The following is a 19,376-nucleotide window of genomic DNA, read 5'->3' on the forward strand; positions in this document are numbered from 1 at the left end:
GCTGCCTGCCAGATCCGCCACACTGTGTGGTGAATTCCCCTGCTGCTGCCTGCCTTATTGACGTCAGTGTGATGAGCTCCCAAGTCTGAGAATTACAGGGGCAATATTACATAATATATCAACAGATTAAAAAAATTATTCTCAAGTCCAGAGTTGTCATGATAGGTAAAGGTAGGTTTTCTACTATTCCAAGCAGTAGAGTAAGTACATGAGGAAAATGCACTGGTGGGTTGTAGAGTCGGGTGTTGTGTGCACATGTTACTGTCACATGCCACTATGCAGCTAGTGTCCAACCCCTCCAAGAAATTAATGTTGATGCCAAGGATTAGCCTGGCACAGTTAATATTATACACTTGCCTGAGGTGTACTCTGAACTTACAGAATCGGGTCATTTCAAAACAAAACTGTGTTTCATCCAATCTTCCTTTCCCACTTGGATGGCAAAGCTTGACTCTGTTCGTTGTTCTTCTCTCGGGAATAAAATATTGCTTTTCTGGTTGACAAAAAGCCACATTAAAGATTCCTACCAAGGCTGATGTCAGATATTCCTGCAGCTCTGTACTAAGATTTTCTTTTCTTCTTCTCTTCTAGGTAAGTAGTAACCGTCACTGAGGATGAAACAAACACGTATTGCGTTTCCTTGAAACTGGAATATTGGTTTTGGGGTGTTTATATTTAATGCTCACTTTGACACAAAATATGCAATTAGAAGAAATGTACAGTTTCAAAAATGATAATGTACTGTTAGGAAAATGGGAATGCACATTAAATGTTTATTATACAAGTCATGGTGTTTATTGGGGCCATTTTGGTGAAAACAGTAGAAACTCCATATTGGAAATGTATTAGTTTTTGCAGTAGAGCTTTGATGAGGCAGAAGGAAAGGCTCTTCCACTGGTGCATGTGTCACTAAACTGGTATTCAGAAACTGTGTAAGCTCTTAAGACTGTCATGTTAGTTCATGGACTAAGGCAGATTAAAAGATGAATTGTTACAGTGTCACAGAATAGAAATTACAGATGAGAATTAAGGATTTTATCGCACAATGTTACTATCCCATGCCATTCACATTATTAGGGATAACAGCAATTTATTAGCATGATGGCCCTTGCTATCACACCTCTCCAAATTGTGTGCAACTGCAATGCATCAGTGATCTGATTTAGCAGTATAACTCTGCCCTCCCATATTTCCACAACTCTGTTGGAAGAAACTTTTAAACTCCAGCAAAGTTTAATGTATTTATTTTTAAAACCCTTATCTTATTTGCTGCGGGGGGAAGAATGGGAGAGGAGGACAATCCTGCCCCAGACATCACTTCTGTGTTTTTACAGAAGTGCCTTTCTGACTCATTGCACAAGTGCCAGAATCGCATTGCAATCTGGAGCTACTGACCGGAAAGCTCACTGATCGGGTTTGCTGTGGAGAAGTGGCAGACAAGCAATGGTGGCACATGTCATAGTGCAATAGGCACTCTCACTAAAGGTGACAGTCCTGCTCCCATGGTGGTTTGCTATCTGTGTGTGATAAAGTCCTATTTTTTTCACGTCAGGAGTGACTCGAGAAACTACAAGTCGCTTCTGGTGTGGGAGAATTGGCCGTATGCAAGGATGTTGCCCAGGGGACACCTGGATGTTTGATGTTTTACCATTATGGGAGGTTTCTCTCATGTTCCCACATGGGGAGCTAGAGCTGATAGATGGAAGCTCACCCTGCTTTCTGGATTTGAACCACTGATCTTTCGGCCAGCAGTCTATGCCACTGGGAGCTCCATAAAGTCCTATAAAACTGTACTATAAGCAAGGAGCAAACCATGCTTTGTGTTTATCTGGCTTTTCCTCTTTAGTATGAGGACATTCGTGCTGATGGAATATCTGCTTTGAAAAATTGTGTAGGTGCCCCCCCCCCCCATGTATCTACCACTCCTCTGGTATTCCATAAATAAAAAAATGGTTCATTTAAAGCTACATATAAATCGGATTTTGCAAATGCACAGAAGTTGCTCATATCTGGTGGAAAGATTTTATAAGTACAGTAGAGTCTCACTTATCCAACACTCGCTTATCCAACGTTCTGGATTATCCAACGCATTTTTGTAGTCAATGTTTTCAATGCATCGTGATATTTTGGTGCTAAATTTGTAAATACAGTAATTACTACATAGCATTACTGCGTACTGAACTACCTTTTCTGCAAAATTTGTTGTCTAACATGATGTTTTGGTGCTTAATTTGTAAAATCATAACCTAATTTGATGTTTAATAGGCTTTTCGTTAATCCCTCCTTATTATCCAACATATTCGCTTATCCAACGTTCTTCCGGCCCGTTTATGTTGGATAAGTGAGACTCTACTGTAATCATGAGAAACAAGGACTGAAAAAGCTATTGACTTTTTACTGTGGTTCTCAACCTGTGGGTCCTCAGGTGCTTTGGCCTACAACTCCCAGAAATCCCAGCCAGTTTACTAGCTCTTAGGATTTCTGGAAGTTGAAGGCCAAAACATCTGGGGACCCACAGGTTAAGAACCACTGACTTATTGGTTGCCAAAGGGCATACGGACCATGCAGTTTCACTTCACATAACAAGTCATTCCAGATTTGAGAAAATATGTGTGTGCCATCCACAACCTGAAAATATACCTGTTTAGAAGACTGATGTTTGTCCATCTCTCACCTATTTCTCCAGGTGCTTCGCAACCACACCTCCATCTAGCCAGCTATGTTGATCCTGACCTGTGCCTCAAAGTTGCAGTTTCTGGAGGGTGTTCTGAAAAGGAGCCTGCCTCAGGCACTTCCGGTAAGATTCAGTCATCCTTGTGCCTAGGTTTCATGACCAGCTTTTCCTGGACAGTTAACAAGGATCTAGAAGGGCATCACCTGAAGTTTGGATTTCACAGATACCTACGGTACAATAATGTTAAAGTGACTACTAATTTTAATAATTAGTTTCTGAGATACACTTCATTAAGAATAAGGAATAGATATTATCAAGATTACCCTCTAACATGCCATTGTGGCTTTATTTATTTATTTATTTACAGTATTTATATTCCGCCCTTCTAACCCCGAAGGGGACTCAGGGCGGATCACATTGTACACATATAAGGCAAACATTCAATGCCATATGACATAGAACAGAGACAGAGACAGACGCAGAGGCAATTTAAACCTTCTCCAGCTTCCAGCTTCCTGAGGGTATGCTTGACTCTGGCCACAGGGGGAGCAGCTGCTTCATCATCCACTGCAATAGCAACTTCCTCATTCCAACAGCAGCTGGGTGATTTTTATGGTATCATAAATTAGTCTCCCCACATATAAGTGGTACCTAAATTTCCTACTTAATAGATGCAACTATCTTTCGGGTTGCTTAGGTCAACAACGAGCAGGAGCTATATTTTTATTTTAATTGTCGAGTGCTCACCCTGACACGGGCTGGCCTCGAACTCATGACCTCTTGGTCAGAGTGATTTATTGCAGCTGGCTGCTAACCAGCCTGCGCCACAACCAAAAAGCATTTTATAGCAGAAAAATAAGAGCAAAAGAATGATGGATGAAGACTTGACATGATCTTTTCGAATTTGACCAAGACAAACAACTATTGGCAGAAGGCCATTAGTTTCAGTGATAGTCTTACAGAAAATATTTAAAAGATTTAATGTGGCGCAGCAGGTTAAACCTCTGAGCTGCTGAACTTGCTGACCGGTTCGAATCTAGGGAACGGGGTGAGCTCCCACTGTTAGTCCCAGCTTCTGCCAACCTAGCAGTTTGAATGTGAGTAGATCAATAGGTAATGCTCTGATGGGAAGGTAATGGCATTCTATGCAGTCATATCGGCCACATGACCTTGGAGGTGTCTATGGACAACGCCGGCTCTTTACTTAGAAATGGAGATGAGCACCAACCCCCAGAGTCGGACACGACTAGACTTAATGTCAGGGGAAACCCTTTACCTTTACCTTAAAAGAATATATAATTGTGAATTAAACAAATCAGAATTTGGATGTGGTGGTATACAAATTATAAAAACTTAAATTGGTAAAATGTACTGACACTTGTTAAAAATAGAGATGGAAGAAGAACAAGTAAAAGGTTGTATAATAAAGAGAGTATAGTATTTGAATATGTTATTCAATTAGAACAATGGAAAAATTATAGTCAAAAGTTTAGTCATATTTTTAAAAAGAAAGTAAGATAGCCTTTTGTGCCATCGACCAGCTGCCTGTAATATTCAGGTGTTCTTTAAACATAACTAAAATTACTATTAAATATTGGAAGTTGCTTTTCAAAATATAGTTAACATGATAACTAGTTACTTTGATAGCCTCTTTTAAAATTAATTAATTAATTAATGGACTTAATTATTTTTATGGTGCTTTCCGAGCTCTATGAATAGCCTTATGACTTCATCCTCTGTATAATTTATTATGTATTTGCTGAAACCTTTTACATTACATTAGAAGGCACATTACATTCCGACTCCTGTAGAAAACCGAATTAATAAATGAATAATACCCCAAAAATAACTTTATTCTTCTTGAATTTTCCTAACTTGTGGGCATAGTGGCATCTTTTGGCGGTTTATTACTCTATCTACTGTGAAAAGGGTGTGCATCCTAAATCTCTCATTTTCTAAATTCACGTAAGAATAAAAAGAAAATCTTAAAATCCCTGGAAATTACTTTTTCTCACAGGGGGTTTACTCTAACACTGTAATAATTTTCATTACATTTAATATTATCCTGGAAGTGCTGTGCTCAGTTTTTGTTCTGTGTCGGCCTAACTTCATATTTCTTCAAAAGGTTTACGGGGCAGTGATGCACATCAACCGTGGAAACCCTGCTCAGCATGAAGTGGTGGTAGACTCTTGGCCTGAGTTTAAAACTGTGCTTACACGCCCACATAAAGGGGTAGGTCATGAAATCTTAGTACTGGAGAGGTTCATTCTTCCCATACAGTCAACTCCAAGCTGTGTGGAGGACTAGCTAAAACAATAATGCAACCCAATGTAAAATATTAAAACGATGTCCTTCTCTGAATTGTTAAAAGCAACTTCTTCAGGCTACTGGCAGCCTTCAGTGGATCTCAAAATCAGCTCCTTGAGGTGGTCCTTTATCTTGGGATTAACCAGTAACATCCACCAAGCCCCAATTTACCTGTTTTGAATCTCTATATCATGTGTCCTTTCACTTCTATGAAGGTTCCCTAAATGTATCCTCTCTTTTCCTCTATAACCATGTTGGTTTCAATTTATGTGGAAATTTATTTATTTACAGTATTTATATTCTGCCCTTCTCACCCCGAAGGGGACTTAGGGCGGATCACAATGCACACATATACATGGCAAACATTCAGTGACTTACGACATATATAGACAGACACAGAGGCAATTTAACATTTCAGCTTCCGGCTTCATGAGGGTAGGCTCGATTCTGGCCATGGGGGAGCTTGTGACACTGACTCCTTGATGGAGTGCTTCCTCATTCTGCCACATGCTGCTGGAGTTTTTTTTATGGTATCGTAAATTAGTTAAATTAGCCTCCCCACATAAAGTGGTACCTTAATTTCCTACCCAACAGATGCAACTGTCTTTCAGCTGCATAGGTCAACAGCAAGCTAGACTGTTAATGGTTGGGAGCTTACTCCGACCTGGACTGGCTCGAACTCATGATCTCTGAACATCAGGAAGAACTTCCTCACTGTGAGGGCTGTTCGGCAGTGGAACTCTCTGCCCTGGACTGTGGTGGGGGCTCCTTCTTTGGAGGCTTTTAAGCAGAGGCTGGATGGCCATCTGTCGGGGGTACTTTGAATGCGATTTCCTGCTTCTTGGCAGGGAGTTGGACTGGATGGCCCACGAGGTCTCTTCCAACTCTATGATTCTATTATTCTATGATTCTCGGTCAGTAGTGATTTATTGCAGCTGGCTACTAACCAGCTGTGCCATAGCCCGGTCCAAATGTTCCTCTCGTGGAGCCCACTACTTTATCCATAAACAATTCACTCATCACTAGCTTTGCGGCACTTTATCATCTCTGGGAAATGATCACAGTGGCCATCTTCTTCTCTGACATTGGCACCTACCAAAAGAATTCAGTTTTTCTGGGTTGGCTTCATTTGACTGTATTTTTTCATTGCTCTTCAACACTAATCTGATTCATCTGTCTCACCAGTAGCCCAGCCCCACTTCGTGCATCTTGGCAGTAGCTATAATTTCCTGATGTAGCTTTATGCTATTCTCTGCAGGTGGTGAAAGACAAACAGGATTTTTATGCCAATTTGCATGCTGCTTTCTATTCAGACATGGACACCTGTCGAGCTCTCTTGGAAAATGAGGACATCATTGACTGGGGCAGAGCTTTTCAGCTGCAAGGTGGGTCCCTGCAAGTGAACAATAAACACATTGGCTGAATTGTCCCTGTGATGGAGATGTCAATACAAACTGGAGACTGACAGCATATTTCCCACCTCATTAGATGCTCACTTGCCTGCTTGACCCTCATAATTTTAGAACATGGTAGAATGAGAAACCAAAAACAACCTGTACACCACTCGTTGGGCCAAGTCAACTTTGTCAGCTGTTGTTCATACAAGAACCCAAGACAGGAATTCTAAAATCATGGAACATGTCACAAATAATATGTAGCCAATATGGAGCCATGTTGTTGGCTGTCACTGATGCATTCAAATCAATGTATGTACTGTCAGAGCCAATCAGTGAGTTCCTAAAAAAATCTTGCAGGTCAGGAAAGAAGGTAACAGGTTAGTGGCAGTTGGTATCAATACCATGGAAATATTCATATCTTAATTTTTTTTCTCATGGACAATTATGGAACATAAACTGACCTTTTGTATTTAATGAACAGACCCACAAAATTCATTAAACATTTAATCACTTTTCCTCTAGGACATTTCGTACAGTGTATTCTCTTTCTTTTTGAGCTTTCAGTTGGGTTCTTAATGGTGAGAGTAAGAGTGTGAGCAATGAGGAGGAAACTGCCTTTGGGGAAAAGAAAACATACTTCCTTAATTTCATTGGAGCAAGATCTGAGATGAAACTTAAGAGACTGTTATAACAATCTGCTGAGTAATTGTAAGGGAGGTGTGTGTGAAGGGTAAGGCCAGGGGAAGATTGAAAAGGGAGAAGGGAAGGAGGATGAGCAAAGACTGGAAGATGCTCTTGGTAATGAACTATTTGCCAGAGTTTTATTGATCCAAATGGCAAAGGGGCTGCTTTCACCATGCAAGTCAAAACATTTGCCATTCCTCTTCCAGGAAAAGACGACCAATCTGCAATAGTGAGTCTCTTCAGTTTTCTACACAGACCCACACAATTTTCGGGTGGAATGTGGTCCGCCTTAGTATGCACCCCAGTGATACACCAAATCCTTTCCCCTAGATGTACATTGTCTATTGTACTGTATATTCCTTATATTTGTACCTTAAAAAGCAGAAATTATCTACACTTGGCGAGATTAAAGTTGGCCATCCATATTCACAGATTCAACCATCACCATTGTATTTGTATATAACATGACATTAGTGTTCATCGATTTTTGGTGTCCACAGAAGATCCTGGGAACAAACCGCAGCAGATACCAAGGGTCCATTATATAATTCCACTCTCAGATCATTCATTTTAGAATTATGCTTTCAGTGGCTATGCAAATGCAGTAGTTTAAAATTGCCTCCTGTTCACACAGCTATCCAAGATGGGACGTATGAAATCATCAAAGATATAGCAAAGGTCAGAGGTGTCCATCTGAAGACATATAGTTACTTGCCGCTGATGCACCCAAACCCATCTACTCTATCTGAGAGCCGGTGAGTGTGTTTGATCCCTCCAACCTGCCATTACCCTGGCTGCTCTGAGGGACTGTATGTAGCTCTTTAGTTGAATAAGAGGTATCTGAGAATTCTGTAACCAACTTATATGATATTTGTAGTAACATTACAGTTGCAGATAGTCCAAACACACAGCAGAACAGTCTTTGTGAATTTTAACCTCAAACACACCTCTATCAGAACTGTGAGCAATACAACTCTGCTTCTCCTGAAACCATGTTCCTATTGCAAAGTCTGACCCTATGGGCCTGGAGGATTGCTATTAAAAATAATATGACTTTTCTAGGTTTTGGTCCATTGCACATGTGGCAAAAGTAATAAGGATTTTCTTATTAACAAATTGCGGGGATTCTTATCATACCTCCTTTAACAGGCTTAATAGAGCCTTACCATCACATTGTCAAGCACCCGCAAATGAATATCATCCTGCTATGCCTCCTCTTTCAGGTGAATGCATCCAGACTAGTAAAGCTTGTCATATCTATAACTTTTATTTCATATTGCTAACTTCTGGTTCAGTTCAAATGTTTGGATACCATCTCTTTTCTGCAAATGGAGAAAATTGGCTTGGCAACAGGAGGAACACCAATTAAATAATTAGTCATTTAGATAAAGGGCAAACATGCCAATGCAAAGATATGCTGAGTTGGGATGAAAATTCAGACATTCACAAAATTCTCTGACCAGCTTGGCCATGCTTCCTGGGAAACTGGAGCAGCTGGAGTGCTAAATGCAATGCTTTGAGACTCTATCAGAAGGTGAGGCACACATGGTGAGGGAAGGTCTAGACCAGTGGTTCTCAACCTATGGGTGCCCAGATGTTTTGGCCTTCAACTCCCAGAAACCCAAACAGCTGGTAAACTGGCTGGAATTTCTGGGAGTTGTAGGCCAAAACACTTGCAGACCCACAAATTGAGAACCACTGATCTAGACAAAAGAGGTTAGTATAGTAGACATTTCTCCACCAGGTGCTATCACTGTTTAGGAAACAGGCTTACCTTTCCTGAATGCTTCGGAACACTTCCACTGATGACGGCACCAGCTATCACAACCTGTCCCAAGATATTTGGATTGTGGTGTTTACCATTGCATCTCTGTTTCTTTTCTCTTTTTTTAAACTAGCAAAACTATTATTCAATACTATTGACTGAAATCATAACGGCATTCAAAAGAACAACAAAGAATGTGTGCTAATATGGTCTCACTTGTGGCAGATATTAGACCGATTTGTGTGCATATAGAACATGGCTGGATGAGCAATGAAATATTCTAACAGTGTGGATAGTTCAGTTCCTTCCAAGAAATGCTTTTACTGTGCAATTGCACTGCCTCATTCTGTTGGGTAACAGAAGATCCAGATATTGTTGTCTTCAGTTTTCCATTGTTTCATCTGTCTTTCTTCCATTCTGTACAACTGTTCAAATTGTGAGTAGAAGGAATCTTGTGTATGGAAAGCATCCTCTACGCAGTGGTTCTTAACCTGTGGGTTCCCAGATCTTTTGGCCTTCAACTTCCAAAAATCCTAACAGCTGGTAAACTGGCTAGGATTTCTGGGAATTGTAAGCCAAAACACCTGGGGATCCACAGGATGAGAATCACTGCTCTACTGTAATTTGGCAACAGAACGGCAATAATGATAGTGCTAGGAAACACCCATATGGAGGTGATCCTTATAAGGGTGCAAATTAATGTAGTTTGAAATCACTTTAACATCCATGACTCAATGCTGTGGAATCATGAGATATGTAGTTTGGTGAGCCACATGCATTCGTTGGCAGAGAAACCTAAAGACTTTGTACAGCTGCAGGTCTCATGATTCCACACCATTGAGCCATAGTGTCAAACTGCACCTATTTGACAATATCAATGCACCCTCAAACCTGATTTGCATCTGTGAATCCACCTCTTCCCTTATAAATATCAGGGAGATTAGGTTAGCCCCCTCCCTATCCTCCTTCAGAAAACAACTAAAAACTTGGATGTTCCGGTTGGCCTCTGGTGAGACAGTCACGAGATAATCAGCTACAGATGGTATTAATAATCTATCCTGCATGTTATTAGGTCCTTACCTTCTATGCAATTCACCATTTTATTTTGCATTGCTGCCTCAGTTTCCTCACCCATGGAGATGATAGAACTGTGCCCGGTGGTTGACTGATATTATTAACTACTGTTATAATATTCTTGTTCTATGTTGTATTCTTCTTCTTCATTCACTCAGTCATTTTCGACACTTTCTGACCTCATAGACCAGTCCATGCCAGAGTTCCTTGTCGGCCATCGCCGCCCCCAGCTTCTTCAAGGTCAAGCCAGTCACTTCAAGGATACCATCCCTCCATCTTGCCCTTGATCGGCCTCTCTTCCTTTTTCCTTCCATTTTCCCCAGTATTGTATTGTATTATTGTTTTATCTTTTTATACTGTGAATTGTGTTTATGTTGTTGTTTATTTTGTTCAATTATGTCGTCGGGCTTTGCCCCATGTAAGCTGCCCTGAGTCCCTGTGGGGAGGTGGTGGTGTGATACTCTAGGCTGCGTGAGCACTGGAAACCAGACACTAAGCCAATAAACAGTCTAATATCTTTATTAAAGAATTGAAGAAATAAGACAAAAATAAGCAGAATATATAGTCCATCAATAGACCTTCTGGGAAAGGTCAAATATAGTCCAGTAGTATAAAGTCCAATGTCCAATATTAGAGTTTAAAGGTGAAAATCCAGTTAACCGAAACACACTCAAACTTCCAAGCAGTTTGAGTGGGGAATAATCCGGATCTTAAGCAAAGGTTCCAAAGAGACCAGTCCAAAGGCAATGAATTCAAGGCAAGGCAAGGCAAGGAAACAAGACAAGGCAAGACTGGAAATAGAGGATCCAAACGTGATCCGGACTTGGCTTGAAGGCGAGGCGTTGCGCCCAATCTACACACAAGTAGAACACCACAAGGACTAGAGGCGAAGTTAACACTCCAACTGACACGTTGACACCGCGCTGGCTAGCCAGCGCGCAGAACTTTTAAGGAACTTCAAATCTCCCTTTCAAACAGGTGTCCAACACTTTTCCCAGGGGAAAAACTAGCTAGAGACAACATCTTCAGCAGATGCGAGCCTCCCTGGAAACTCTCAAGGGAAACGGGCTAATTAACATTCTATCTGGCAACTAATCTTGCGCTTCTCCTGAGACCGGCTTTCTCCTAGCGGCTCGATTCCCAAAACAGCCTCCTTTGGAAAGGAGGGGAACCGCTGGGAACAGACTCAGCTTCAAGGGCTCTTTTAATGAGCTCTGGGCTTGAATTGTCAACAGGGAGCATCTGGAAGGAAGCGGACTCTTGCTGAGTCAGCAAAATTCCCAAATCCTCATCGCTCTGGTCCGCAAAGAGTACCGGGTCATGACCCAAAGACCTCTGTGACATCACAGGTGGAGGGATATAAATACATTATTATTATTATTATTATTATTATTATTATTATTATTATTATTATTGGTAATTCTTACAGTCAAAGCCTGGCTATTTCCCACTTGAAAGGAAGGAATCTCCTGAAAAATAGATCCATACCAAACCAATAGAATAAATGTTGCCATTCTCGTCAGTGTACAAAATATTCCTGCGCCCAAGTTGTGCATTAAACATAACAGTTAATATCTCCGCTCATTTTTCCATTCATTAAGAGAAAGTAGAAGACCTTCAAGTCATTCAAGCTCACGGCTTTTGCTTGAAAGATTCTTCCTACTTGCTCACTCATCTCTACTTGCCTTTATATTTCAGGTTCAAAAGTGACCTCCTCCACTTTGGCACCCTCAACTCATCCCATGCAGCCACACTCAATGACGCTTGGGACTTTGGGGGCAATGATCGAAGCCTGCGCTATCTGGAAAGCTTGATCCGCAACTTCCCTAGTGCTTGCCTCCTAGACAAGGAAGACCAGTTGGCTGCTTGGTCCCTCAGTGATTCCTATGGTTGCTTAACACATGGCTACACCTTCCCTCAGTATCGGGGACAGAGGTGGATTGGACTCATCCTACAGAATTTAGGAAGACAGATGCATGCTCTTGGCTTTCCTCTATATGCAGGAGTTCTGGCAGAAAATGAACCTTCCATACGATCACTACAGCATGAGGGGTTCCATGTTTTTGCTGGAACATATTATATGCTTATTTTGACACCAGTCTCCAATCCCAAGAATTAACAGGAGTAATTTCTCCAGAAAATTGGGACAACCATTTCTGAAATGGTTTGAGAGAAGAAACAAAGAGATGTTGTGCTGGAGTGATAAGATTTAAAGGATTGCTTTGGTCAAATTCAAGATTAAGTTGAAAACTTAAAGATCTATGTGATTCTTAATTTTCCAAGATCACCAAAACTGAGTTTTGAAAAGTATTACAGATGAGAAATACCAGTATCATATAACCACCATTAAAATGATAGTATCTGGAAGCTATGGTCATAGAAATAACTATTTCTGAGTGTTAATCAAAGATACAGATATTCCTAAAGCATATGTTTTAAAAGACTCTTGATCTCCTCACTACACTCCTTTTTCTAAACTTTTATATATTTTTAAACATCTATTAAACTAAATTATTTAATAACTAACAATAACACAATTACATTACATTATGGCTGTAAATTCATAGAGGATTACTTAACTTCTTTTGCAGAATAAGTGTTACTTCTAGATACTGTACCTTTTCTGTTTCACTAAACGATAAAGAAGGAATGACACATTGCTGTATTGTGGGTGGTGACTTGTAGATACCGTATGATGTTGTGACTATTACAAAGCATAGAAGTAAGAGGAGGGATGAGAAAGTAAAGTGTCAAAATCTATGAAGTTTAATAGACACATGTCCATATGGATAAACATCTGAACAGCATATCACTGAAAAACAGGAGAAAAACTGCCCTCAAAGTATAGTATAAATGTTGATTTCTTATAATGGCACTACTTTTCTTTGGTGACAGGATCACATGAGAACAGGTGATGCTGATGGTGATGCTGATGGTACAGTAGTATTCTGATGGGTGTGACTATGTTCGGAGAATACCAGCTCTGTGATTACTACAGCTAGTGCAGAAACACCTTCAACATGACAAATATTATAGACTCTGCTGTTCTGGACTGCTTAATGAAGTGTGACTTCATGTGCTATGGGTCTTGGGTTTTGCCAGGATGTTCCCGTTGTTGTCATCTCTGCATTCATTTGTCCCTTTCTTTTGGGGTGTTATTTGTGGTAATGTCTACGCTGTCCATTTCCCCATTTTCCCCACAAACAATGTAACAGAACATACTTTTTCTGGAATGTGTAGGACTTAAAAAGAAATCTGCCTGAAAATGGGAATTAAATATTGTTGCCAGTGCTGGCAATTACTTGAAAATAGTTTTGGAACCGTAAAAACTAGAGATGTAAAGGCTGTCCAAAATTATTCAAAAACATGTTTTTCAAGTGCTAGGAAACCTGTGAGGAGAATCCTAGACTAATACAATTCTTTGCAGTTCAAAATTAGCATGCAGATTGGGATGGGGGGAGGTTGTGTGTGTACAAAAGTCAGCATTTTCCAAGCACAAATATAGTATATTTGTAAATAAATGCTACTTTCTAAACAGAAAATTCTATAGTTCAGCACTTATCCTGCCAAAAATAATTGGTTACAAAATCTTCATGCGTGAATTTTGTGAAGAAAAAATCCTGAAATGTGAATAGATTTTGAAAAGATTTTTTTGCTTTCATACATATTATTATTATTATTATTATTATTATTATTATTATTATTATTGACAAAAAACAACAGGAAAAACTCAGCCACTATCAGGACCTCAATATTGAACTTCAAAGACTCTGGCAGAAACCAGTACAGGTGGTCCCGGTGGTGATCCGCACATTGGGTGCTGTGCCAAAAGATTTCAGCCGGCATTTGGAAACAATAGGCATTAACAAAATTACGATCTGCCAACTGCAAATTGCCACCCTGCTGGGATCTGCGCGCATCATCCGAAAATACATCACACAGTCCTAGACACTTGGGAAGTGTTCAACTTGTGATTTTGTGATACGAAATCCAGCATGTCTATCTTGTTTGCTGTGTCATAATAAAATAATAATTACAGCTACTACTACTACTACTACTACTACTATTTTATTTTTGTATCCTGCCTCTATCTCCCCGAAGGGACTCGAAGTGGCTCACATCGGGACAAACCCGATCAAACATGGATTAAAAACATACTTAGGAAATTAAAACATCATATCACATAAAACCACATAAAACACATCAGCAGCAGTTTAGGGCCTGAGCAATAATAGTTACTAGGAATTCAGAGGGTCTGGGTTTGTGCAAAAAACTTTGGGTAGGGCCTACTTGATGGAATCAAGCAGTTATAAATACGGTGGAGAACTGTAATCATACTAATACCTATAGGACAGTGATAAAGTACAGTAGCTGAGATGAGGTCTCATTGGGCTGAGCTTTTTGTAAGTTTACTTACTCAAAAGCACACTGGAACATCCATGTTTTTAGGTCCTTATGAACAACATGGGCGCCAGTCTAATTTCCCTGGGCAGAGAGTTCCAGAACCGAGGGGCCACCACCAAGAAGCCCCCCTCCCTCGTCCCCACCAACTGTGCTTGAGACATTTGTTCAATAAGAACTTTTTGTGAATAGAAAAAGAGGTGTTTTATACCACTCAACCACTTGAATAAGCAGCTTTGTTAATTATGTCATACAATATAAATATCAGTAGGTTTATATAAAACAAGTAACTCTCTTTAAAATGTATAGAGGAACACATCTGTAGTGCAAGGACAGCAAAATATGCGTGTTTCCTCTGCAAGATACTAGACCTTGGACAATAGAAAAAGTAAAATCTACTGGTGATAAGATTCTGCCAAGAAAGGAAAGAAATTAGAATTTAAAATTAAAAACAATAATCCCTTCAGACCTTGAGAAATTTAATATCTCCCAGTCTTATAAAAGCCTACAGATTTTCCAAACAAGCCCTTTCTGTTTAGCCTAGACAAGGAGACATGTCATTGAATGTTATCTACTTTCCTAACATTTGCTCCTAAAATGAAAAGTCCAGTCTTTATTCACATACTTTCATTTTGCCAATAGACAAATTTATTTATTTAATATTTATTTACTACATTTATATCCCGCCCCTCTCACCCCAAAGGGGACTCAGAGCGGCTTACAAATTAAATTTACATACAATATTATATTATTAGCATAGCACAATACTGGCAATAAATTACTATATTGTACTATATCAATATATTATAATATTATTATTAATATTACATGTAATATATAGTATATAATTAACATTATTATATTGTATTACAAAATAATATTATTAATATTATATGCATATCTATATATGTAGTCTGGACTTTTTGTGCCATTGTTGCTATTGTATGACTTCAAGTTGTTTAGTGGCTTCATAAAGGCTATGGGCAGTGCGCAAGTACTAGAATAATGTTACATTATTTGATATAACGTAGGAATTATGTGGGTGTGTAGCCCTATGAAAAAGGCAGAGAAACTACAGGCTGAAATTTGTCAAGCTATTTAGTTAATAAAAGCATTTTTTAGAATCTTGGGGTGTGTCTCCCTTCTCTCTTGTGGATTTTTATAAGTGATTTTCAGTTATTTTCATGTAAAACCAACTAAATAGAGCTTGGGAGTAGCAAGCTACAAGCAACACAATTACATTTCAAAACTAGTGCAGTGAATAGGAACATGGCCTTGGTGGGTTTGTGGACTAGCAGTGGTCAAGGGAGCATCACTTGTGCTGGTGCGGAATAGTTTCTGTGCTACAGGAATGTGCCTTTGGAAAGGCTACCCCTGCCTCTCCAAAGGATAAAAATGTATAATTTCTCAGTGCTGCAAAATGGTGTCATTCCAGGAAGGAGATCTTTGTGATACCACAAAAACTTCCTTCAAACAAAAATTAAAATTAGGGAATCAAATGAGTCTTATTCCTCCGTCCATTCATTTGTTTCAAGGCATTTTGTCTCAGGATAGGGAGGAAATGCAGACCAGCGACTTCATCAGATGAAGGCAGAGAAGCGTTGTGGCAACGGAGCCTGGTTTACACCCAACTCCTCATCCAAAAAAGGCAGAAGAACCGAAGAGGAAACAGGGGACATGGGGGAAGGCAGAGTATAGACTCCGATGGTAGGGAACAAAGCCAGATGGGTTCCTTGTGTTGCTCAACCATTTCCACCACTGTCCCTCACTTTACAAATGGCCATTTGATGAGGTCCTTAAAAGTTATATTTCTCTTCACTTGTTTAAAATTTGGACAGTTCTCTCTCAGTGGAATTTAAGATCCAATGAAACTTATCTCATGGGTAGTTGATTTTTTTTTATGTTCCTTACATCAACTACTTCTGCCATGATAGAGATTTTTTTAAATTCTTGTGGATGCTCTCAGGTAAAGGTAAAAGTTTTCCCCTGACGATAAGTCCAGTCGTGACCGACTCTGGGGGTTGGTGCTCATCTCCATTTCTAAGCTGAAGAGCCGGCGTTGTCCGTAGACACCTCCAAGGTTATGTGGCCGGCATGACTGTATGGAGCTCCGTTACCTTCCCGCCGGAGCAGTACCTATTGATCTACTCACATTTGCATGTTTTCGAACTGCTAGGTTGGCAGGAGATGGGGCTAACAGCGGGCACTCATTCCGCTCCCGGGATTTGAACCTGGCACCTTTTGGTCCGCAAGTTCAGCAGCTCAGTGCTTTAACGCACTGTGCCACCAGGGGCCCCTTATAATATAAGTATTTCTCACAGGAGAAATGTGTATCAGTGCAAAAACAACTAAAATAAACTTTAATAAATTTGCCAGATATTTGATGGATCAAGTCTTCTATATCCCCAGGAACCTGCTGTCAATAAGGAAAGAAAGTATTGGGGAAGGATTTTTCTCAGTGTCAAAATTTCAGTGTAAACATTTTCTTTGGATTTTATAAACTACTGTCTCTAGCCACCAGGTGCCGCCTTTATCCCCATGAAATGCAGTGATGCTGTTCTTTTTAAGGCTTTACATTTTATTTGGTCCATGAAAATGACTGCAAAAGCTTAGGGTTAACCCTTTCATTAGTGTTTGTCAACAAACATGGAGGAAACTTGGAAATTCAAGCAAGGATTATATCATGCTGTTCATAAAAACTCGAAGGTCAATCTCCTTAGCAACAAAGATGTAAAGATGAAAATGTTCACAATACAGGTGTAAGGCTAAAATTTTATACTTTCCTGGCACTGAGTCTCACAAAGTAAGTTCTACAGGAAATCACATTAAGATGTTGTTGCTTATTCCTTCAGTCGCTTCTGACTCTTCATGACCTCATGGACCAGTCCACGTCAGAACTCCCTGTCGGATGGCCATTGCCACCCCCAGCTCCTTCAAGGTCAAGCCAGTCACTTCAAGGATACCATCCATCCATCTTGCCCTTGGTCGGCCCCTCTTCCTTTTTCCTTCCTTTTCCTCCAGCATCATTCTCTTCTCCAAGCACTTCTCATGATGTGGCCAAAGTATTTCATCTTTGCCGCTAATATTTTTCCCTCCAGTGAGCAGCCGGGCATTATTTCCTGGAGTATGAACTGGTTGGATCTTCTTGCGGTCCAAGGCACTCTCAGGATTTTCCTCCAACACCACAGTTCAAAAGCGTCTTTCTTCCTTTGCTCAGCCTTCCTTATGGTCAAGCTCTTGCATCCATAGATTACTACAGGGAATACCATTGCTTTAACTATGCGGACCTTCACTGCCAGTGTGATGTCTGTACTCTTCACTATTTTATCGAGATTGGTCATTGCTCTCCTCCCAAGAAGGAAACGTTTTCTGATTTCCTGGCTGCAGTCTGCATCTGCAGTTATCTTCGTGCCTAGAAATACAAAGTCTGTCACTGCCTCCACGTTTTCTCCCTCTATTTGCCAGTTATCAATCAGTCTGGTTGCCATCATCTTGGTTTTTTTTATGTTTAATTGCAGCCCAGCTTTTGCACTTTCTTCTTTCACCTTGGTTATAAGGCTCCTCACTGTCAGCCATCAAAGTGGTATCATCTGCATATCTAAGGTTGTTAATGTTTCTTCCAGCAATTTTAACTCCAGCCTTGGATTCATCAAGCCCTGCACGTCACATGATGTGTTCTGCATACAAGTTGAATAGGTAGGGTAAGGGTATACAGCCCTGCAGTACTGCTTTCCCAATCACATTAGGACAGAATGGCACTTTTAGGACCCTCTCCACAATACCTCATATCCCCCCCCCCCCAATGGGTGGCAGTAGCACTGGGAGCGCAACCTAGGGGCATTGCTTATCTTCTGGCCATAGGACTTGTGTATTTTGCTACCTATTTTTGTCATCCTTCTTTTGCCAGGATGGCTGTAGAATCATTTTTGGTCCACTGATTCCCAGGACATTGGAGACCACATACTAGCAGCAGATAGAGACAGTGTTCAGAGTGAAGGTAGACAAGCAACAAGTCCCCTTTAGACATTGGTCCCTTACACACATGTTCACACACATTCCCAAAGATATATTCACACACACTACATGTGCTCCATATGTTTTACTATCTCTCTTCCCAAGTGATCCATGGACCTTAGATGTGAAGCAAAACATCTCATAGGCTCCCACTCAGATGAACAGGGAAGGGGTTTTTCAACTCCAGTGTGGCATGCTGAGAGGGGTAGCTTTAAGCCTTCCATCTAGTTTGACATGATGAATATGACAATCATCCCTCTTCCTGTTTATTTTTTTTATGAGAAGGCTCAAAGAGGAGGAATTCTAGGTTTGTGGCGCACGTTCCCAGAGATAGTAGCTAAGGGCTTTTCCACAGCCATATAACCCAGAATATTAAGGCAGAAAATCCCACAATATTTGCTTTGAACTGGGTTATCTGAGTCCACACTACCATATATTCCAGCTCAAAGCAGAAAATGTGGGATTTTATTCAGTTGTGTGGAAGGGACCATAGTTTCGAACAGGGTTCGCAGCCACATTTTCTTTTATGATTGGGAAAGCTGAGAAGCCCACAAAACACTGGTCTGTTAGTGAGCATAGTTCTTGGTAAGTTAGTTCTCCATCTCATCTTCTTTCTCTGTAGGGAGAGGATTTGAGGCAGAGAAGGCTCTCATTTGAGGGCCTTGTCTTTATAATGCACAGAATTGTCATGTTTTCATTGCACTGTCCATACTCTGATATTTCACAGATGAAAACTGGGACATATAATAAATAATAACAGTAATAAAACTATTTATATCCTGCCCTATCTACCCGAGGGGAATTGAAAATATGTGCAGCGTAGCAATATCAGAGTGTGGCAAGAACAGTAACAGGGCATTAGTGAGAAAGAATGAACAAGCTAAGAGAGGCTACAGCATTTTGATCAAAAAGGGAAAGCAGGTCTAAATTCTATTCCCACTCTCATCCCTAGAATAATAGAATAGTAGAGTTGGAAGAGACCACATGGGCCATCCAGTCCAACCCCCTGCTAAGAAGCAGGAAATCGCATTCAAAGCACCCCCGACAGATGGCCATCCA

The 19,376-nt window shown here is 40.3% G+C and overlaps 1 protein-coding gene across 1 annotated transcript; it reads left to right on the plus strand.

Annotated features, from left to right (window-relative positions):
• Positions 1 to 301: 301 nt before the first annotated feature.
• Positions 302 to 13,211, plus strand: LOC103278946 (glycine N-acyltransferase-like protein 3). Its single transcript, XM_008111410.3, has 6 exons — positions 302 to 591; positions 2,687 to 2,797; positions 4,800 to 4,907; positions 6,241 to 6,367; positions 7,698 to 7,818; positions 11,601 to 13,211. Exons 2-6 carry the CDS (start codon positions 2,720 to 2,722, stop codon positions 12,019 to 12,021), a joined length of 855 nt encoding a protein of 284 aa, XP_008109617.2. The 5' UTR covers positions 302 to 591; positions 2,687 to 2,719; the 3' UTR covers positions 12,022 to 13,211.
• The last annotated feature ends 6,165 nt before the right edge of the window (positions 13,212 to 19,376 follow it).

Source organism: Anolis carolinensis, chromosome 1 (assembly GCF_035594765.1).
Source record: "Anolis carolinensis isolate JA03-04 chromosome 1, rAnoCar3.1.pri, whole genome shotgun sequence".
NCBI classification, from domain to species: Eukaryota; Metazoa; Chordata; class Lepidosauria; order Squamata; family Dactyloidae; genus Anolis; species Anolis carolinensis.